This window comes from Talpa europaea (assembly GCF_964194135.1).
Source record: "Talpa europaea genome assembly, chromosome: 8".
NCBI classification, from domain to species: domain Eukaryota; kingdom Metazoa; phylum Chordata; class Mammalia; order Eulipotyphla; family Talpidae; genus Talpa; species Talpa europaea.
The window spans coordinates 121,530,117-121,552,774 of NC_140075.1; the positions used below are offsets into that span (position 1 = coordinate 121,530,117).

At 47.6% G+C, this 22,658-nt stretch overlaps 1 protein-coding gene across 7 annotated transcripts in view; it reads left to right on the forward strand.

Moving 5' to 3' along the window:
• MARK3 (microtubule affinity regulating kinase 3) overlaps positions 1-22,658 on the forward strand; it is a gene marked incomplete at both ends in the record, with an annotated part of 72,447 nt that overhangs the window by 37,318 nt on the left and 12,471 nt on the right. For 5 of the 7 annotated variants that reach the window (XM_084240556.1, XM_084240557.1, XM_084240559.1 and 2 more), the window contains 11 exons: positions 1,506-1,554; positions 4,122-4,187; positions 7,516-7,586; positions 8,197-8,253; positions 10,958-11,194; positions 11,394-11,513; positions 12,037-12,136; positions 12,437-12,549; positions 13,660-13,813; positions 15,954-16,168; positions 17,479-17,582. In XM_084240556.1, the coding sequence (XP_084096682.1) occupies positions 1,506-1,554; positions 4,122-4,187; positions 7,516-7,586; positions 8,197-8,253; positions 10,958-11,194; positions 11,394-11,513; positions 12,037-12,136; positions 12,437-12,549; positions 13,660-13,813; positions 15,954-16,168; positions 17,479-17,582 (1,286 nt within the window). The remainder of the gene's footprint in view (positions 1-1,505; positions 1,555-4,121; positions 4,188-7,515; positions 7,587-8,196; positions 8,254-10,957; positions 11,195-11,393; positions 11,514-12,036; positions 12,137-12,436; positions 12,550-13,659; positions 13,814-15,953; positions 16,169-17,478; positions 17,583-22,658) is intronic. The other 2 variants (XM_084240560.1, XM_084240562.1) reach the window with 2 other exon arrangements.

A 22,658-nucleotide genomic window follows, 5' to 3' on the forward strand; every position in this document is an offset into this window, starting at 1 on the left:
ATTCTCTTTTGAGTTTGTGACCAGTATTATATATATGTTTTCTAAAAGCATAGGAACAGTGAATATCAACGAAATCCGCTTGCTTGTGGGTTTAGCTTATCATTGACAGGGCAGTGATTTACATCTGGACCCAGCCGCATTCCTAAGTAGATAGACCATTAGTTTTGTTTTTAAACTATATAATTGCATTTTTTGTTTTACTACTTTTTCACCTAAACTGTATTTTAATTATTATTATTACACAGGGTTTAGTAATGTTTTAGTTGAGTCAGCCTTGTTTAAGGATTTCCTATGATTTTTTAATTAACAACCAATGACCTTTATAGAAGAAAGAAGGAAGTTTAGAAAGACAATAAGGGAATAAAGTTTGTAGTTCTAGAAAGACAGATAAGGTTTTTTGTAGTAGTATTCTTGTAGTGGTTCCTGGTGGTCGTTATCTTTTGATAAGTATCTGTCTTATCTATGTCTTCAGGGAACTTTACTGTACTCCCCTCGCTGGTTCCTTGCCCAGCCGGACCTAGGGACCGTGGCGAAAGCCATTAGCCCTAAAGGTCACTGCAGGGGGAGGTGCAGCACCCTCACGTGGCACGTCCTTACCTCAGAGCGGCCCTGCATCCTGACGGTGGAGGCACCTGGTTCCAGCCTCATTCCGTACAGACAGAGAGCAGGTCCTTGGACGCCTTTCTGGTGTTTTTTTTTTTGTTGTTGTTTTTTTGTTTGTTTTTTTAATTTATAAGAGGGCTGGGTAAGATGGCCTCTAAAATTCTCTCCTTTTCTCAGATCTTACAGTGACCTGACTGGGTGCTATGACGCGCCCCTGAATTCATAGCATGTGTTTATACGCAGTAACTTACTATTTCTCCTTATTGTGTGATGTGGCTGGGCTGGACTGCTCTGCCAGTCTGGACCCAGCGGCCTATCTCCTGGCCCCCTGGGTGCACCTGTGAGGGCAGACCCCTCCCTGTCCTCTTTGGTCCTGAGAGGCCAGGCTGGCTGCTTAGCATGACCACATCACCATGTGTGAGCATTTGATCTCGCATTTGCTTGCTTCAGAGAGACCTTCCCCCACAGCCTCCCTGGTAACTACCCGCCTTCTCCCCTGAGTGGTCTTGGTCAGAATCTTCTTAGAAGTAGTAGTTCATTGAGACCAAATAAAAGTTTGATATGACAGCTACTGGTTAGACACTGTATCAGACTAAGTATAATCATTGATTTTTTTGCCTAAATCTCATCTTAGGTGTTCAAGACAGAAAAATAAAATTTCTTTTGTGGCATGATCGTTCTCTGGGACCTTTGCTGTTTTCATAAGATAAGCCTGAAGCATTTGGTAATGAGGCTACAAAGTTCGCTTGTTACCCGGTCACTCCGGGCGTCCATGTTAGCCTTAGATGTAAGCTACTACGTTGCCAGTGATGGCTATCTCAGGGAACATTTAAATTTCCGTTACAGCAGTGGAATAGAATGTTTAATAACCTTGTTGGGGGGATTTTGTGTTTGTTTTTTAGCTCTTCAGAGAAGTAAGAATAATGAAGATTTTAAACCATCCAAACATAGGTACTTTCCACTTTCTTAAATTCATTTGGGTCTAAATATATTCTTCAAAGTATGTCATAAAGCAAAATTGAGCACAGGAGTGATAGGAGATTTTTCCCTCCAGTCTGGGCACACTTTTAATTAAAATATATATATATACCCTCACGCACAAATTACTGTGTTAACTTTTGGGATTACTAAAGATAGGTTAAAAGATAAAAATGCATTAAAGTTTAAGACGTCAGTGCATTAGGAATGTGTGTAATTATAATTTTCAGTTTTTTGATATGCTAGAAATTGTATTTAATTAGTAGACAGAGACAAGGGAATTATAATCGGAGTGTTATTTTCAACAGTGTAACGCTTGTTGTGACTGTGTGCCTGAGAAAATCCTGACACTGAATATTTTAAAAGATAAGGGGTACTTGATACCTAATGGAACTTACACAGCGCACCTCTGTGCACACCCTGGTGCTGGGTGCCATGAGGGGCGGTTCAAGATGCAGGGGCATGTCTGGCCCTGCTCATAATTGTACACAGGTCCCTTAATCTGGACCTTGTTGTATGAATATTCCTGTTTTGAAGACGTTGGATCCCGCATATACCGTAATAGAGCATTTATTAAATAATGTATGTGCTTTTTTGTACACAGTAATACTAACAACCCAGAATGATTATTTCATAAGTGAAAGAGCTATTAAGCTAGTCAATAGAATCTGTTTACCATCCAAGTCAGTTTTAGGAGGTGGGAGGGGTGATGCTTGGTGTCAGAATTATTGAAGCAAAAGGATAGAATGATGAAGTGGAACCACAGGAGAGAAATAACTTTTGCCCCTCATTTTATCAAATCTAACCCTAGCCATCCTTTAGAAGACACCAATACTTTGCATGCTACTGGGAAAGCGAATGCTGCCAAGTACCTCCCCAGTCCGCCACCTTCGTTAAAAAGTGAAAAAAAATCTTAGAATCAGTGAAAGATTTGGAGAAAAGAAAATTAATAAGGAATATAATAGTGGAAAGAAAACCTTTCTTCACCTTTTCAACCCTTGGGATTAGCTAGTCAAATTTGGATTTTAAAGTGTAACTTTTCATACACACACACACACTCCACTTTCTCACAGCTGCCTAGACATAGCTAACTGAAACATATTTTTGTTTTTTAAATACTTGAGTTGTGCCCTGATCAGAGTTCTCTCTAGTTACTACTAAATAACATATCTATCGGGCCTCCCCGGTGGCGCAGCGGTAGAGCGCTGGGTTGCGAAGCTGCCCGCGGCCTCTGCGGCGCCGGTTCGATCCCTGGCTGCTCCCCGGCCACCGGAGGAGGGTCCCACACGGCGCGCAGACCTCTCCTGCCGCCCGCTGCTCCCCTCAGCAGTGTCCTTCGGTCCTTCTGCCTGCTCTGCTCCCCGCTCTGGCTCTGGTGAATTCTCTCGCCCTCCCGCGCCTCTGACTGTACCCAGTGCTTGTATAAACAAAACAAAAACAAACAAGCAAACAAATAAAGAAAAACATGCCTCTATTAAAATAAAAAAAAAAAATCTTAAAAAAAAAAAAAACATATCTATCATAAAAGATTTAAATTTCTCAACTTTTAAATTCCTATTGGATTAAAATAATTATTCCAGAAAAACCAATGTTTACATTGAAATTTTAGAAAGACTTTATGTCAATGGTTTACCAGCACATATACCTTAAAAATCTTCAAATGATTTTTCTTGACAGCCTTAACACACACCCAAGGAATGGTGTGATAGTAATTTTGCAGTTCAGCAAACATTTGTAAATTGCTATGATAGGTACTCTGTCCTAATACTCTATATTAAAGCATACAAAAAAAAAAAAAAAGTCCACAATATAAGAGGCTAGCATTCCCTCTCCTTCCCCTTTTTGGAAATTTAATTTAAAATATATGTTACCAAAATAAAGTAGATACGCAAAATAATGATTTGATGGCTTTAGAAATTGACTTCATTTTCATTTAAAAATGTCTCTGTTTCACATGGGTTTGTTTGGGTTTTCCAAGTTGGCGTAATTGAAATATTTCTGTCTGTAACTGCTGTAGTAAGTCCACACCAACTGACCCGTTGAAAATAATTCTTTTAAAAAGTTATTTTTAATCAGAGTATCATCCCTTTTACTTTCCACCTCCAGCTTCAGCATAGTCACAGGAGAACCTCGCTCTGAGAGTTGGGGTGTCGCCTGGAGAGCAAGCCTCAGGCTAAGACTCGAGTGTTCAAGCCCGTGAGACAGGTGGCTGGGCTGACACTGGCAGGCGCAGGCCCTGGTGTCCTTCAGTTCCGGTGTCAAGACCGTGATTGCTGAGGAGCAGAGGGTGAGCTGCGGGGAGGGGCAGCTAGCTGGTAGGCCCGGGTCAGAGACAGAGGGAACAGATATACTTCAGAGAAGGCTGAGGGGCCTTGAAGTTACAGCTTTGAGCACCCAGAGGGAATATGCTTTCATAGAATTTTTTCTGTTGTAGTAGCTGTTACAGTCTCTACCAGGAAAAAGTTACTTTTGCAGTTACAAGTGTATGGTACATGCATACAGATGTTGTTTCTTTTTCTCCCTCCCTCCCCTTCTCCCAGTGAAGTTATTTGAAGTAATTGAAACTGACAAAACACTCTACCTAATCATGGAGTATGCGAGCGGAGGTAAGAAATTTATGTATCTGGTTTTTTTCTCTTCCCCTCTAGGAGCACATGCGCCACACTCCCTATGTGGGCGATGGTTAAGGTTTCATCTAACGTCAGAGTTATAATACACGAGGAGGAAAATCAGAAATGTGTCCTTAAATGTGTCCTGACAATCAGAAATGATTAAGTACTAATTATTTGCCTACGAGACTATAGAAAAGGAGGCGTTGTTCTGAAATGCATGTATGTGGCTGTTTTGTTTGTTTCAACAAAGATTCTCATTTCATAGTCGAGGTCGATTGGACTCGCAGTGTTGGACCCAGCATGAGTTTCATCATCTGTGGAGTTTCTTGTCATCGTGTGTTCTCTGCCTCTGGCACTTAAACTCAGCACACAGGCTGGACCTGAATTCCTGGAGTTACAAACTATTGCGGACATACCCTGTTAACTCTGCAGTGTAGCTGGGAGTTTTGTTGGAGTAGTTACTGCCTCACTAGCATTTTGACCCGGGCTGTAAAACCTGGAGACAGAAAACTGAATCACACCCTCGCTCCAGTGCATTAGCCTTCGGTGAAAGTCAAAGATGCAGACCTGTCATGGGGAGGGAGGCCGTGTAGGAGGCGTACCTGTGACGCCAACTTTTTCTGATTCTGATTAGCTGTGTGATGCATGTTATAATAATATTTACATTGTTGTGTGTGGTTTAAGAATTTTGTTGGGATTTTTATAGCTGAGGAATAGTAGGAAGAGCAGGGGGGTGGGGTCTGACTGTGCTCGGCACAGCGCGGCGCTGGCCCCTTGTCCTTGCGTAGCCTCCACGGTGTGGGAGGCGCATGTGCTCTTGCCTGGGGTCCGTGGGCGCGCTCCTGTGGGCCTTCACGGCAACTCCATGCCAAGACCCAGCAGCAAGGGGCTGCCCGTCCAACCTCAAGCACCCCGCCGCCCCCCCTTTAAGGCTGGGAAGTCTCACTGTGGTCACTCTTGTCAGGCCTGGAGCCCAGACTCTGACACCGTGTGGCCTGTCCCGGTTGGCCGGCCAGCCAGGCTTGCTCATGTCCCCCTGCTCTCTAGGTGCAGGGCAGAGCGGCTGCTCTCTACGGGGCAAAGACAGAGCTGAAAAGCATCCAGTTTAGCAGAAAGGATGGACTTTGGAAAAGACTGAGACGGGCTCAGCCGTCGGCTGTGCGACCTGCACATCACCAGCCACTGATGTCTCCCGTGGGGTCCCGGGCTTGGCTCAGCATCTCAGCGGGGTGGGGAGGGTTGGGGGGTTGTTAGATGGAAGTGCAGACTTTTAGAGACAGGCTCAGAAACTGTCCAGACAGCTCCGGTTTTCACATGTGAAACCGAAACTCTGGAAAGTTGTGCTGTAAGCACTTCCATCCCTGCTTAGTGGCAGCACCTGGGACAGGACCAGGACTCCCTGCACTATCCCGCCCGGTCTCCATCCAGCCGCAAGCTGCCGGGTGGGCTTGGCCCTTTGCCTCTGAGAAAATGGCTGTTGCAGCTTTTCCCTTCAGCTGCTTCAATCTGGGCTAATACATTTTTAATGAGGAAAAAGAAATCTGGGTTGAATTTTGGTTTATAACTTAAGAGTTGTGAGTGTGACTTTGTGATTCCAGAAATCTTTTAAGAGGTTGAGACCGCATTTGAATTTATAAAAATAATGTAAAATTATGTTGACAGACTTAAACTTTATCTGGGTTACCCTGTAGCAACTACCGGGTTTAGCTCACTTCAGAATTGTTTTCTGTGATACACATAGGCCTTTGGTTGTCAGTTGCTTATCTTTATTAACCATTGGTGTTGACCTTGTATACTGTCCAGCGAATGGAAAGGTCAGATGTCTAGAAAATGCTGGCATTTTACTGACCTGACATTTAACTTCTTAACTCTTTATAAAGTAAATTAACAGTATGTAATGTCGCTGGGAAGGTTGCCCTGCAACGCCGCAGTATGAGAGTATTTATGCCCGTCCACTGCTGAATTTTACTCAGAGGTATAGGCTAAAAGTTTCAAAACCAGAGGTAGAAATGTGCAATTTGGAATGATTTTCCCCTCCACATTTTTAAGTTATATTCTGAAGCCAAGCTTTTTTAAAGTACCAAAATACTTTAGTCAGATGTCACCACGGAGCTGATGGAAGTAGTCTTTATTTATATGACGTAGGCATGTTTCTTTCACAAGAACATTTTAATTTTCTGAATTAATAATCTTCAATAAAATTACAGCTCTTGTTGATTAGAGATGCTATTTCTGTATTCCAAATTGATAAGCATGTGGCAGTACCAATTAATTTTTTAAGTGTCTCCTTTCTCTACCTCAGTTTAGTTTACTGTGTAACCCACCTGCCAGCTGTCTGCCAGCCTCACTCACCTTCACGCCATGTTCTGCGCCCCTGCTTCTCTCCACGCCCGCCCCCTCCCACTTGAGCCCCAGCCACCCTCACGTTTGCCTTGATTATTACGCGACTCCCTGGCGGTCTCCCTGTCCTTCCCGACCCTGCCCCCCACCTCCTGGGAGCTGGGGCAGACCTTTGACATCAGCCATCTCAGCGTCTCTCCTCTGCCTCTCCTCTCACAGGAAATCCCACGTCCTTGCCAAAGCCCACAGGACTCTTCACGATCTTGCCCCTCCTAGCCACTTCCGCTTGTCCTCCCGCCACACTCCTCCAGCCATGTGACTCCTGCTCTTTCCTCTGCCTAGACTCTTCCTCCCAGATTACACCATTGTCCACTCCCTCTTAGAGGTGAGCACAATGTTTGCACACCTTACACATTTCCTGATCCCTGTTTTCTCTCCTCAGTAGTTGTCACCACCCGGCCTGCTCTGTGATTGTCTGCTGTCTGTCTCCGCTACTGGCATGTGAAGAGGGACTTGGCGTCTTCCGCTGCTGCGGTGCCCAGAGCCTGCAGCGCTTTGGAGATGCGCGATCATGTTTATTGAATATATGAATGTATTTAGCTTTTGGGGGGGGCGGGGTCATAACCCTACTGTAAAGAATTGAAAGAATGACTTGACACAAGTAATGTCCATTTTAACTTTGTTTTCATTGCTGAGTTTTTATTAAAGCATATCGAAAACATTGCCTTGAGATAAAAGTTGTGTAATGTAAACATGAGAATTTAACTTCAAGGCTTTTTTCTAGCTTCAACATTCTACTGATGAACTTAAGTGACTGTTGTTTAAACTTAAGGATAGCTTTGTTCAAATTCCACATATTTCTACTTATCTGTATGCCTGTTTACAAGTAAAAACTAACACACTGCCAAAAGTGAACCCCAATTTATGGGAGAATTAATGTTAGACATAGGACTTCTGATTACTCTTTTTCTTTCAATTTTAGGTGAAGTGTTTGACTATTTGGTTGCACATGGAAGAATGAAGGAAAAAGAAGCAAGAGCTAAATTTAGACAGGTATATAATGTACCCTTTGTTTATTAATTTAATGACGTTATCTCACTTAAACCCAGAAGCTAGCAGTGAGTGCCACTAGAGAGACGCTCTCCGTTGGCTGGAGCAGGGGCTGAACGTTGAGTTCAACAGAGTCCCTGTTAAGCACCTCTCATGCCCAAGGCTCTGTGCTACGGGCAGCTATCGCTTCTCTTCTAGCTTTGAAACTGGGGCTTAGTCTCATTCTTAACTTGAGTTTTTGAACCTTAAAAAATTAGTCTTTCAAAACACCTGTGATGTATTGACTAAAGCCACTTTTTAGCTGGAGCATCACAATCCAATGTTTGTTATATTAGTTTTGTCTTACGCAAAAGCCAAATATGATTTGTCCCTTAATGACTTTACCTTTTTCTTTGATTTTACCCCCTTCTTAGAGAAGTTTTAAGCATAAAGTGACTTGATTCTTATCCTCATCCCTGGATTTCTCCAAATTGAAAAGTTCAAAGCATAGGAAAATTATTTTTAGAGGTCACATAGTCAAGTGCTCTCTGAGCACCTGCATGCATGAGCACTAGTGAGTGTCTTCCTCTTAATTACGAGCTCATGACCACTAGCCTCGCCTCTCTCCTGTCAGATAGTCTCCGCGGTTCAATACTGCCATCAGAAGCGGATCGTCCACAGAGACCTCAAGGTGGGTGCTGCCCATCCCAGCGCGCTCTCCTGCCCGCACGCTCTTCTCTTGGTGGTCGCGACACGGCTGAGGTGTAGATTGTGTTAACGATGAGAAAAAGAATAAATCGCATGATCGAGTCTTTTTAATCAAGTTACAGTAATCACATTCACTAAAATAACACAAGGGGGATTGACAGCATTTCACATTTCAGTTCAGGCAGCCTGTATTTTGACCCTGGAGGAAAGTCGCTACCAGACAGAGACCTCTAGGAGTGACCTCACACTGGTGCTCCCTCAGAGCTGCTGACACCCTGTTCTGTTTCCCTAGTTGGCACTGCCTCTGTGAGCAGCAGTGGCTGCTGGAGGCCTTCTCCTCGGTCCTCCATCTCTGCCTCATGCTTGGCATAGGATACGGTTCCTGGTTCATGACGAAGATAGAAACAGACAGAAGGTCCTCCCTCAGTTTCCAGCAGGCCCCAACCTTGGCTGCACCTGCACCCACCCTTCGCCTCTCAGAACCGTCCCTTGTCGAAGAGCCGTGGGGCCGCCTCTGTTCTCCTCTGTCTGCATCCCGTCTGCTAGCTTTTCTCACAGAAACATGTCAAGTGTTTGTAGACCAGCTCTTCGCGACACACCCTTTTTCTCTCTTCATCTTAACAGCCATATTTCTCCAAACATGAAAGGACATTTTCATTCTTGTCCTAGTGGTGGCACACATACTCCCCGTGGTCTGCTTTCCCGCCGGCACAGCACTTGTTGCTGAGAAGTGGCTGTGGCTGGTGCTTCCCTCCCGCGTGTCCTGTCAGGGTCCTGACTCCCCCCTAAGAAGCTGTGCGAGAGTCAGAGGTCTGCTTGCTCTTTGAGACGCATGTCTCACACGCTCATGGCGCACCTGTGAAATACCGTTCTTGAAATGCGGTTTCTATTTTCTCACAGTCTCATCTTTGCCTGCCCCTCTGGTCCCTAGATTCTCTTAACTCTGTGTTCCTTCCCTTCTTCCCCACACAGTTCTCAGCAACGTGCTTGCGCCCGCCCCCTGGCTGCTCTCATGCCCACTGGGGTAGCTGTAGTGGCCACCGGGGTGCTGCTGACCTCCAGATCCATTCCTGTGGCCAGGGCTCTCCTCCGGGGTCCACTGTCCGGACAACACAACGCCTTCACCTAGGTCTCCCTCAGGCATCCCATGTTCCATGAGTTCATAACTCCGACTCTCCCCTTACCGCGAGTATTTGCTCTCGTTCCTCACTCTTCATCCACTTGCTCCCCAGGTCCTTTGGCTTCAGCTGCCTGGTTGCCTCCTCAAGCCCCCTCGCTGCCACCCTGGCCCAGGCATCATCGCCTCTTACTCGGTGGTGGGTGGGTGATTGAGCTTCTGGCCTGGCTTTTGCCCTCCCTGCAGGCCTGTTCTCCACATTGCAGCAGGGATGGCCTTTTAACAGCGCACACAGGACTGTCGTTTCCTCACCCTCACCCTCCCTGGTGCCCCATCGCGCTTGGGTCGAAACCCTAGATGCTCTCCCCAGGGCCTATGGGACTCCCCAGCCTTTGCACTCCTGCCCCCTTGCTTTCACGTTCCTCAGCAAAACGTGTTCTCTCTTATCTTCTGGGTTTTCAGGCTGTTGGCTCTGCTCACAGTAGCTCAGCACCACCCCACTGCCACTGCAGCTGGGGCCTCCTCCCAGCGGGGGCCGTCTCACCCCTGGGAGGCCACCCCAGGCCCATTCCTCTGTCACAGCGCCCGGCAGAGGGAAGCTGTCTCTCCTGCTCTGGGGGCCCCTTGAGGGCAAGACCTTGTCTGTTGGGGTCTTCATTCTCTGCCTACAGACTAGGTGATGCCGGCTGCATGCCGGCCCCATGGGGATGCACGGAGGTGACTGCGACCGTGTCTTGGAAGAGGCATGAGATTCCTCCCCAGAGAGAGCCATTGTGCAGCAGTTTAGCACTGGCCTCTAGGAAATGAGCAGGCTGCTTAAAGCAGCCAGCCAGGCAGCCAGCCGTTTATTTAAAAAGAACAAGCATTTCATCGTCAAAGTTAGCTTTAAATCTCACCTATAAAACTTAGTTGTGTGGGCCTGCAAGGAGTGAGTGTGGCGTCACACTCCCCAGTGTGGCTCCTCCCCGCGTTCCTCAAGGGGCGATCAGTTCCATATCCCACACTGGTGGGATTGGTTTAGGTTTAGGTTTTTTGTTACTCTTTTTTTTTTTAAAGATTTATTTTATTTATGCAAGTACTGGGGTACAGGCCAGAGGTGCAGGGGGTGAGAGGATTCACCAGAGACAGAGCGGGGAACGGAACAGGCAGACGAACTGAAATACACTGCTGAGGGGAGCAGCGGGCGAGACAAGAGAGGTCTGCTGTGCCATGTGGGTAGCTCCCTGGCCGGCTGGGATCAAACCCGCACTGCAGAGGCTGCAGACAGCTTCACAGCGCTGTGCGCACCCCCCTGCACCTCCGGGAAGGCCCAGCCCTTGTTACTCTTAATTGAAAAAGCTGTTAAAAGGTTTTTCATTTGATTGTGTCAGTGCTAGAATTAACCTTGTCTGGCACTGGTTAATATAAAAGACCTTCCAGTTTATCTGATTTGTCTCAAGAAGGGATGATTTCTTATTCGTTAGGATAAATTGACCATATCATTATAAAAGCTTATAAAATGCCTGATTCTGTCACAGTTCTAATTATACTTTGGTTATATTTCATTTTTGTCTTGATGTTTTCCCTCTAGGCTGAAAATCTATTGTTAGATGCTGATATGAACATTAAAATAGCTGACTTTGGTTTTAGCAATGAATTTACTGTTGGCAGTAAACTGGACACGTTTTGTGGCAGTCCTCCCTATGCAGCCCCCGAGCTCTTCCAGGGCAAGAAGTATGATGGGCCAGAAGTGGACGTGTGGAGCCTCGGGGTCATTCTGTACACCCTGGTCAGCGGCTCTCTCCCCTTCGATGGTCAGAACTTAAAGGTATAAATAAGAAGCCTTTGTGCCATGTTCTTCAGAAAGATCAAAGCATTTTACAAGGTGGAAGGGTTAAGTTTTTTTTTTTTTTTTTTTTTTTTTTTGGAAGGGTTAGGATTTTAGCATGAGGGGTTTCAGCGGGACTTTTTGGGTTCTTGAACCTAAAAGTTGACTCACTTTTTTCTTTCTCTCTACCTGCCCAAAGGAACTGAGAGAGAGAGTGTTAAGAGGGAAATACAGGATCCCTTTCTACATGTCCACAGACTGTGAAAACCTTCTCAAACGTTTCCTGGTGCTAAATCCAATAAAACGAGGCACACTCGAGGTAATCACCTAAATGAGAGTGGTGACTTTAGAGGGTTTTTATTTTTTTAAAGATTTATTTATTTATTTATACATACATACATACATACATACATACAAGCACTGGGTACAGCCAGAAGCGTGGGAGGGTGAGAGAATTCACCAGAGACAGAGCGGGGAGCAGAGCAGGCAGAAGGACCGAAGGACACTGCTGAGGGGAGCAGCAGGCGGCAGGAGAGGTCTGCGCGCCTTGTGGGACCCTCCTCCAGTGGCCGGGGAGCAGCCGGGGATTGAACCGGCACTGCAGAGGCTGCGGGCAGCTTCGCAACCCAGCGCTCAACTGCTGCGCCACCGGGGAGGCCCTAGAGGGTTTTTAAAGCGTTCTTAGAACTTGCATGGGTTGTGTGCCATATTGACTGCTGTTCTGGCGCTTTTTAAAATTACTCTCTGAGCTGTAATCAAAGAAATGTTGAAAATATATTTGTCAGCTGTTGCGATTATCAGAATGTTTAATTTCATGCTGCTAATAACAGCTTACCTTTCAGCAAATCATGAAGGACAGGTGGATCAACGCAGGGCATGAGGAAGATGAACTTAAACCGTTCATTGAACCAGAACTAGACATCTCAGACCAGAAAAGAATAGGTAATCACTCTGCCGCCTGCCTCCATGTGGTGTGGGGAGCGTCTGTTCTGACTCCTGGGGACGTGCGTGCGTGTGTGTGACTTGTGCTCGTAGGTTGTGTGAGTCAGCTTTTTGTGATGTGTAGGACTGACCTGCGGGTTACCTGCTGTGATGGTACTCGGCAGCTGACAGTCACACCAGGTGTTCATGTTAGAAAATCTGTGATCTTTTGGGTCAAATAAAGGAAATTGTTTTACCCTGTAACACAGTGGTTTCTTACCTGAGCAAAGATACATAAATTATATTATGCTTTTCTTTTAGATATTATGGTGGGAATGGGATATTCACAAGAAGAAATTCAAGAATCTCTTAGTAAAATGAAATATGATGAGATCACAGCTACGTACTTGTTGTTGGGGAGAAAATCATCAGAGGTAAGAGTAATTGGAGAGAAAAACGCCAGAATATCCTTTATGTAAAGAATTTATGTAAACCACATTCCTAGTCTTTATTAATATCTACAATATTCAGTTATATTATTTTTTTCTTTTTTTTTTTTAAGATTTACTTTTTCATACAAGCACTGGGGTACAAGGCCAGAGGCGCGGGAGGGTGAGAGGATTCACCAGAGACAGAGTGGGGAACAGAACAGGCAGACGGACTGAAATACACTGCTGAGGGGAGCAGCGGGCGAGTCAAGAGAAGTCTGCTGCGCCATGTGGGTATCTCCCTGGCCAGCCGGGAATCGAACCCATGCTAGAGAGGCTGTGGACAGCTTCACAGTGCTGCGCTCAACCCGCTGCGCCTCCGGGGACGCCCAGTATTATTTTTTCAATGTACCTGCAAACAGCATGTCTGACTTCCATGACCATTATGAGCTACTGCTTAAGGCAATTGCCTTCATGGTGGGTGTTGGTCCAGAGCAGACTTTCACTAGCCGCCCGTGGCTGTGATGGCTCAGACGTGACAGCGCGTCAGATGGGAGTAAATATTCCTGAGACTCACATCATGTCCTATAGGCTCACAAGTTCGTCAGCTCGAGAAAGAAAGGCCTAAAAATAGCATAAGTACCTGTCCTTTCGTGAGTTTTTCCAGAAGTCAGAAAAAAATACTTTGGCCTGAGTTTATCTTTTTCCTTAAAAGGTTGGTTTGTTTATTTACACATACAGAAGCCGGGGTGTAGGCCAGAGGTGGGGGGTGGTGAGTGGACTCCCTAGAGACTGAGTGGGGAGCAGAATAGGCGAATCCACTGAAACCCACTGCTGAGGGGAGCAGCGGGGAGTCAGGAGAGGTCTGCTGCGCCATGTGGGTCACCTCCCTGGTCGGGGGTCTCATTCAGGCCCCAGTGGTTGCCAGTGCTTGATAGCCCTGAGACTTAACCCCTGCGCCCCTACAGAGGCCCCCAAGTTTATCATTTTTGTGCACAGATTCTGCTCTCTCAGTGAAGCATTGAGAGAGGTGTGTGTGTAGTGAGAAGCTTAGTTTCCTAATAAACCATTTGGGTTCGTCTTGTGGTTTGCTCTGTTTTTCTCATTTTCCCTTAGCTGGATGCTAGTGATTCCAGTTCTAGCAGCAATCTCTCACTTGCTAAGGTTAGGCCAAGCAGTGACCTCAACAACAGCACTGGCCAGTCTCCTCATCACAAAGTGCAGAGAAGTGTTTCTTCGAGCCAGAAGCAGAGGCGGTACAGTGACCATGGTGAGTCAGAGGCTGCACCCGTGTAGCTCTTGGAATTTACCCTTCCCCAGAGGCCCTTGCCTTGGGACACCGTCTTGCTCGGGCACCCTGGGGCTGGCCCCTAGCTGCATGGCAGCCTGACATTGCTGTCACAGCTGTCCTGCAGGCTCTGCCCTCCTTGGTCCAGTCTGTGGCATTTGTGGGGTAAGGGGCAGGCCTAGCTGGTAGAAAGCCTTCCCTTCACCCACTGGGGCCCCTGCTGCTGTTCTGGTGCCCCGTTCACACCTGTTCTTGTCTCCAAATCGGATTTGTTTTCTCGAGCAGCACTGCCTGCTAGAGTCTTGGGCCGTGGCACCAGTGTGTGGGGTCTGTGAGTAGCGTCCAGGCTGGACTCTGTGTGGTGGAGGAGCCACCAGGCTCGGGTGCCGTCGTGCACTGGAGGACGTGGTTTGCAGTTTTATCTAATTTTAATTAAGTTACATTCATAGAGCCACGAGTGGCTGGTGGGTACCACACTGGGCAGTGCAGCCCCGGGGAATGTGCAGTACTGCACGCACCCCTCCCCCCCAATTGATGTAAAGTTCTGACCTGTGTTGTTGTTGGCCGCACCTTGGCTATTGGGGTCCCCCTCCCCAATAGCCTGCCCCTCCCAAAGGCTTGCCATCAGAGTGACCCTTCTGTGGCGTGTAGAGCCCTAGAGGGCGTGCTTGCCAAGCTGGACAATCGCTCTGCCTTAGACAGCCCGCCCTGTTGGCATCAAGAGACTACAGCGTGTCTGTTTATTCGCCCGAGCCGACTGATGTCCACATGGCAGATGTTTCCTTTAATTTCTGGTGTTCGGGCTCAGGAACCAGATATCTCGGCCAGGTTCTAAAGATATTAAAACATGAGATGACTGACTTTGTAGTTGGGCTAGAGGTGGTCTGTCTTAACTAAGACCCCAAACACCACGAGCCCGGGGTTTGACTCCATAAAAAACAAGCTGTGCTGCATGGCCATGGGCCGCGGAACACGCCTCAGAACTAAAAGCAGATTTTGCTGGACCTGAAGGAATCGTGAGTGGGGTCCCCTGAAAGTGTGACTCCTTCATACCACGTTCTCGACCAGCTGCAGGGTGGGGGGGAGGAGCCGAGGAAGGGTGGGGTGGTCACGCGACTGCTCGCGTGGGTCGAGCGCGCCTCACCCGTAAGTGGTCCGAGCAGAACTGGAACAGTACGTGGGGGCAGCAGTGGCCCCGAGAGCCCCGCTACTCAGCCTCGCTGCGGAGATGGACGCCGGCGAGGCCTCTTGGAGGGTGTTGCGCAGCACAGCGGAGCGGGACGCTTAGCCGTTCTCCCGCGGAAAGGCAGGCCCTCTTCCCATCCCGCCTCAGGGGTTTGCCGTGTACATTTTTGCCCCCAAAATGGCTGTTCCCTTTAAACTGGCCTGAAATACAAAGTCTGCGCTGCTGTAGAATGAGCAACGAGCCTGGGGCCGTCCTTGCCTCGCGGGATGGTGCCCGGAGCGCTGGTTCCCAGCTGGCCCCTCACGGCTGCGCATCTCCAGGCAGCTTTTCACTGTCGGGCCATTGTTTGACCAGCGCGCCCCAGGTGCACTGCTCCCAGGGAGCGGGGGTGCAGTCAGGGGCCTCCTCCCACATGCTGTCTGCTCCTTGCCTGAGGAACGTGTTTTCCCGGGGGTGCTACCTTTCCCTGTCTGCTCAGGTGCCTGCTGGCCCAGTCGGTGATCACGCTGTAGCTAAGTCCAAGCTAAGACTTAAGAAGTCAGCCGTAAGCCTGTGCTGTTCTCTCCGGAAGGCGCCGGTGTCTCCTGTACAGACAAGGGTCTAAGTCTCTCAGATGTGCCAGGTGCAGCAGTTGGTGCTGCATGAGCCTGCACTGGCCGTGGAGTGGTTAGTTCTCCGGACAGCAGCATCCCCCAAAGGGCTTCCGGAGGACAGCTGCACCATCTTGACCATAGGTCACCTTGAGAGACGCAGAAGGGAGATGTCAAGGTGAAGTGCATTGCTCAGGGCAGCACACGTGGAAAGCATCCTAGGATTTTACTGTAACTTCTTTTAGATGAACCGCAGTCCTAGGTCATCTCATAAAATGCGTTTATTTTCGTAGAATACAATGTGAAGTTATATTCAGACTTTGGAAAGTGAACTCTTTTATTGTAGCTGGACCAGCTCTTCCTTCAGCAGTGGTGTATCCGAAGCGGAGCCAGACCAGCACTGCAGACGGCGACCTCAGAGAAGACGGCGCTCCCTCCCGGAAGCCCGGCAGTGCTGCGGGGGCGAAGGGTGCGGCCCCTGCCAGCCCCCTGCTCGGGAACGCAGGCAACCCCAACAAGGCGGACATTCCTGAGCGCAAGAAGAGCTCCGCTGTCCCTGGCGTAAGGGCGTTTGGGTGGTAGGGCGGGGAGGGGGGTGGCAAGGGGGGGTGAAGGGGTCTTGGCATTTTGCTCCTAGGGCCTCACCAGCCAGGAGTGCCCTCCCCACTAGGCCACCGAGCCCCATCTCAGGAGAGGTGACCTGCCTGCTTGAAGGGGTTTCTTGTGGGGTCCCAGCCCGCATGATCAGGTCCTTTGGCAAGGGCTGCTTCTAGGTTTCCACAAGCACCTGCTGAGCTCTGGGTCGCATCAGACACAGAGATGGAAAGGCCTCGAGGTCCAACAGGAAGTACACGATGCCCAGTGGTGGCAGCACAGCGGGCTCAGTACACAGCCCAGCTGGGTGCAGCTGCCTGTGGGCCTGCGCGTGTGGTGCGTGTGCCAGGTACTTTCTGTGCACTTGCCAGATTTTATGGTGAAGAAAAGTTGGTAGTTGCCTAAAATTATTCTGAGCCCAGCTCTTACTCCTTTCCATCAACCAGGTCTGCCCAGTAAGTGGGTAGCATCTGCTAAGTTGAGCTCCGTACAGCTTCAGGCTGTGTTGTGGCTGAGCACAGTAATCATGACTTGCCACACTCCGAGGTAATTGGAGAAAGAATTTGCAGAGAATGAACAATATTAATAGATACTTCCTGCAAAGCTAGAGCTGGCAGACCCCGCCACCCGGAGACACACTCAGGGAGGGGCGCTCATGGGGGCTCTGCTTGCCCACGGTCTGCGAGTTTCCTTGCAGATTTAACTTATTTACAATCCTTGCTTTTTAATTTTTTTTTTTTGACAATACTAACTTTTAAAGTTGTGGATCTCAGTCTCCTCACTGTTTTACTGGCCCACGAGTTACTACTCTGTGAATTGTACCATCCAGTTTTTTTTTTTTAATAAGATTTATTTATTTATGCATACAAGAACTGGGGTGTAGGCCAGAGGTGTGGGGGTGAGAGGATTCAGCAGAGACAGAGTGGGGAGCAGAACAGGCAGATCCACTGAAACCCACTGCTGAGGGGAGCAGCGGGGAGACAGGAGCGGTCTGCTGTGCCCTGTGGTAGCTCCCTGGCCGGCTGGGGATTGAACTAATGCTGCAGAGGCTGCAGACAGCTTCACAGTGCTGTGCTTAAGCCCTGTACCTGCGTCACCGGGGAGGCCCTGTACCAGGGTGACTCTGCCATGGCCATTTGTCATCTTTCTGCCAGGAGAGAGGATAGAAATCGATGCCTCTGCCCCCTTTTCTGAGCTCAGTACTGTGGATCTTTGAAATGAAATTTTTTTCATTATACTATACTTAATAGTTTGACAGAAATCCCGCTTTTTAATAGACCAACAGTGCATCTGGTGGAATGACGCGACGGAACACTTACGTTTGCAGTGAAAGAACCACCGCTGACAGGCACTCAGTGATTCAAAATGGCAAAGAGAACAGGTAGGAAGCTTTACCTGCTGGTAAGAAAATTTGTTTTTCCCAAGAGAAATGGAAGCAGGTTATTTACTTAATTTTCATAAACAGTTCAAATAACAGCGGTAAGTAGTCTCTGCGGTAAGTTCCATCTGAATGCTAATTTTTAGTGAGCTGGAATTCAAGCATGAGAAAGTTCCTCACGGTGAGCAGTGCTTCCCCTCCCACTCAGCTGCGTGGTGATGGAAAGGGTTGGGCCAAACCAGGGACGTTTGTTCGGGGAGGGCGTCAGCTGAGCTTGACCTTAGGATGGTGGGGAGGGAAATGGAAGCTGCTTTGTGAAGGTAGTGACCCGAGCAAAGACCAAAAGGCGGATGAGACCTGAGGGAGGACCTGGGTCTCTGGGGAGGACAGGGGTGCGGCTCAGCAGTCTGCCTGGGGCTGAGGGGCCAGGAGTGACTTAAGCTCCACTTCTGAAAGGTTCTCACTGGAGAATCTGGTGGGGGGAGGTTTCTGAGTGATTTTAACCTGGTGGAGAGAGGATGTACATGGGGTAATCGGGACTTGAAATAGTAATAAAGTAACGTGTCGTCAAGGAGAGCACAACAGTGCGGGGAACTTTCTTGGACTTAGAATGTGGGAAATAGGTAGAATCAGAAAAGTGGGATTAAGTAGGTTTAGAAACCACAAGAGGTAGAGTCACTTTGGGAGGGGAGAAAAAAAGGAAAAAGTTGCATTGGTAGACTAGTGAAAACACATTCTTTTTTTTTTTTTAAGATTTTTTTATACAAGCACTGGGTACAGTCAGAAGCGCGGGAGGGTGAGAGAATTCACCAGAGCCAGAGCAGGGAGCAGAGCAGGCAGAAGGACCGAAGTACACCGCTGAGGGGAGCAGCAGGCAGCAGAAGAGGTCTGCACGCCATGCGGGACCCTCTTCCGGTGGCCGGGGAGCAGCCGGGGATCAAACCAGCGCTGTAGAGGCTGCGGGCAGCTTCGCAACCCAGCGCTCAACCGCTGTGCCACCGGGGAGGCCCCCTCCTTTTTTTTTTAAAGATTTATTTGTGCATACAAGAGCTGGGGTACAGGCCAGAGATGCGGGGGCAGGGGGGGCATGAGATGATCCACCAGAGACAGAATTGGGCACAGAACAGAAAAAAAATGACTAAAATGCACTGCTGAGGGGAGCAGCGGGGAGGTAGGAGAGGTCTGCCTCACCATGTGGTTAGCTGCCTGGCTGGCCAGCAATGGAACTCGTGCTGCAGAGGCTGGATAGCTTGCTTCATAGTGCTGAGTTCAACCCCTTGCGCCATCAGGGAGGCCCCCTGAAAATACATTCTCATCTATAGAACCTATTTCCCAGGCTAGCATAGCTTTTCCTTCTTTCTTTTTGGAAGAGTCATGCATGAACTAAATTCAGAGTGAGGGGAGAGAGTCCAGCGATGGGAACTCCCAGAGTAGACACTGTGGGGTGGGCCCATGCCGTGGTTCCCAGGCTTCCTGACGGGACCCTTCTGGGCGTGTGCCACGTTCCTGGGTCTAGCTTCACAGTTTCTTTTTTGCTGACAGCCACTTTCTGAAATCGTGTCCCAGGGTTCCTGTCCCCTTAGGTCTCGCTGGTCACTATGACAACCAGAGCAAAACTTTTTTATTCCTCCATCCTTAAAGCCAGGTTATTTCTCATTTTCCTCTTCCACAGATCACTAAAGTTGGAATTGATACGAAAGTTTAAACTTGTTTTGTAGGATGATGTTGATTATTGAGTGAATTTTTAGAAATATTTACACTCCAGGCTTCTCTTTTCTGACTCCTATGTCTTTTTCCTTATGATTAAAAGCTGTTAAGGGCCTCCCTTGGTGGCGCAGTGGGTTGAGCGCCGTGCTGTGAAGCTGTCCACAGCCTCGGCAGTGCGGGTTCAATCCCGGCCAGCTGGCGAGAAAATCCCACATGGTGTCACAGACCTCTCCTGTCTCCCCCACTGCTCCCCTCAGCAGTGTATTTCTGTCATCTGCCTGTTTTGCTCCCCACTCTGTCTCTGGTGAATCCTCTCACTCTCCCATGCCTGTGGCCTGTACTCCAGCTCTTGTATAAAAATAAATAAATCTTTTAAAAAAGAAAAAAAGAAGTGTTAAGAATTTGTGTATAGCAGTTGGGCTCAGATTGTTTACAAATAATACTTGGTATACTTAATCACGGTTACATTCTCGTCTGTTGGGTTTCTGCTAGCTCAACGTGATTTGATAGAAGAGATTAGTAGAAGACTTAGTGTTTATAAGTATTTGTGTTTATGAAACTAAAAACATGTTTTATGGATCTTCTATTTACAAATTCTTCTAATTTGTTGAACTCTCCTATCAGATTCCTTTTGAACTTTAGAATGTACGATTCTCCACAGGCCAGACTCTTTAAAGGGCTAGTCAGAGAGACCTGCCACCCCAGCCCACCCCACAGCCCCTGCTGCCCAGAGCCTTTGAAGGGTTCCTTGCTGCCTGTAGGAGCCTTCCTCCTCGGGACTGACTTCCTTACCCTGACTTGGGCCTCGTTGCTCCTGTTAGCATTACATGTTTAGAGGCTTGGCTTCTGAAAGCATCTTGTTCTTTCAGCAGGGCCATGGCTTCCGACACAAAAGCTCGAGCCTGGATACCTGGTTTGCTTCTCTCTTACAAATGAATTGAGAAACAGTGGGAAATTATTGGAGGCTTGAGAGCCAAACTAGGGGTCATATTTTCTCCTTTCAGGGAAGGCACTAAATGTGACAGATTTCTCACCTGTAAGATAGTTGCTTGAGTGTTTAGATGCACCAAGGCTTATCTCTGCACAGGTAACTTCTAGGCAGATTGTTGCTTCTTCCTCTCATATATATGTGTCTTACTCCGTGACTGAAATAGTAAGAAGCTAGAAGAGCCTGGATCTGTGCTGACTTCTGTTGTTGTTGTTGTTTGTCTTTTTTTTTTGTTTTAATATTTTTTTAATTTTTTACATCATTGTTCACTTTTAAACAATATTTGCTTCCCCCCACCCCCTCAAGTGTAGTCTCCATAGAGTGTCCTTCCCCAGTGCACCCCAGTCCCCTGGGCTTCTCCCTCCTCCCTCTGCTCCCTCTCCCGCCTCCTCCCCTGCCTGATGTCTCTGATTTATAATTGTCCATTTTTGCTTTGCTGTGTTTTGTACTGTTATTATTTTTTTTACACTGATGTCTTATTTGGTTCCTCTGTATTCCTGCTATAAGTGAAACCATCCGGTATTTTTCTTTTTCCTTCTGGCTTATTTCACTGAGCATCATTCCTTCTAGTTCCAGCCATGTTGCTGCGAATGGATGAGTTTGTCTTTTTTGGCTGCTAAATAATATTCCTTTGTGTATATATGCCACATCTTCCTGATACAGTCATCTGTTTTTGGGCATTTGGGTTGGTTCCAGGTTTTACCTATTGTAAATAGTGCTGCAATAAACATAGGGGTGCAGGTGTTCTTTTGTTTTTTGTTTTTCGGGTTTTTTTTTTTTATTATTTTTCTATTCCCCCTTACAATTGCAACCCCCTTATTTTGACCCCAATCCCTCCTTTCCCCACCCCCCCACCCCCCATAGAGTGTCTCTGGTTCATAGTTGGATTTTGATTTTGATTTTGATTGCAGGTGTTCTTTTGAATCAATGTTTTTGTGTCCTTTGGATAGGTCCCTAGGAGTGGAATGGCCGGCTCATATGGTAGCTCCATGTTTAGTAGACTGAGGAACCTCCAGACAGCTTTCCATCGTGGTTGGACCGGTTTGCACTCCCACCAGCAATGCAGGAGAGCTCCTTTTCACCACATCCTCGCCAACATTTGTTGTTGCTAGTTTTTTTGATATGTGCCTTTCTTACTGGTGTAAGATGGTATCTCAATGTGGTTTTGATTTGCATCTCCGTCATTATAAGGGATGTTGAACATTTTTTCATAGGCCTGTTGGCCATTTGCATTTCCTCTTTGGAGAAATGTCTTTTGAGTTCTTCTGCCCACTTCTTTTTTTTTTTTTAAAGATTTATTTATTTATGCATACAAGGGCTGGAGTATAGTTCAGAGGTGTGGGGGATGAAAGGATTCCACCAGAGACAGAGTGGGGAATAGAACAGGCAGACTGACTGAAACATACTGCTGAGGGGAGCAATGGGGGCCAGGAGAGATCTGCTGCACCATATGGGTAGCTTCCTGGCTGGTGGGGAATTGAACTCGTGCTGCAGTGGCTGTGGATTGCTTTATAGGTTGCATCTTCACCCTTGCGCCACCAAGGAGGCCCAGCTTCTGCCCATTTCTTTTCTTTTCTTTATTTTTTTATGCATACAAGAGCTGGGGTACAGGCCAGAGGTGTGGGAGGTGAGAGGATTCACCAGAGACAGAATGGGAAACAGAGCAGGCAGATTGGACGAAGTTTTTTGTTTTAATATTTTTTTAATTTTTTACATCATTGTTCACTTTTAAACAATATTTGCTTCCCCCCACCCCCTCAAGTGTAGTCTCCATAGAGTGTCCTTCCCCAGTGCACCCCAGTATCCTGGGCTTCTCCCTCCTCCCTCTGAGAGGAGCAGCAGGTGAGGACGAGTCAGAGAAGAGGTCTGCTGCACCATATGGGTTGCTCCCTGGTGGGCCGGGGGATTGAACTCGTGTTGCAGTGGCTGCAGATAGCTTCATAGGTTGAGTCTTAACCCCTTGCGCCACCAGGGAGGCCCCTTTTGCCCATTTTTTGACCGGATTGTTTACTTTGTTTTGTTGAGTCGTGTGAGTTTGTATAGCTTTGTGATCAGTCCCTTATCAGTAGTATGGAGGGCAAAGATTTTTTCCCAGTCGGTGTGGTGTCTTTGTTTTTGGCTAATGTCTCTCGCTGTGCAGAAGCTTGTCAGTTTGATGTAATCCCAGGTGTTTATCTTTTGTGCTGACTTCTGAAAAAAGAATTCCGATTTTCATTTTCATTGTCTATGTTGGACTTTTTGCTTACATATGTGAGTGTTTATACAGAATTCCAACTTGAAAATGGTGATGGCTGATGTGATCTGTGTGAACATTTAAGCCAGTCTCCCCACACCCCATACTCTTCTCCAACTGCTCTGAACAAGGCATGGTGCTTTACAGCCTC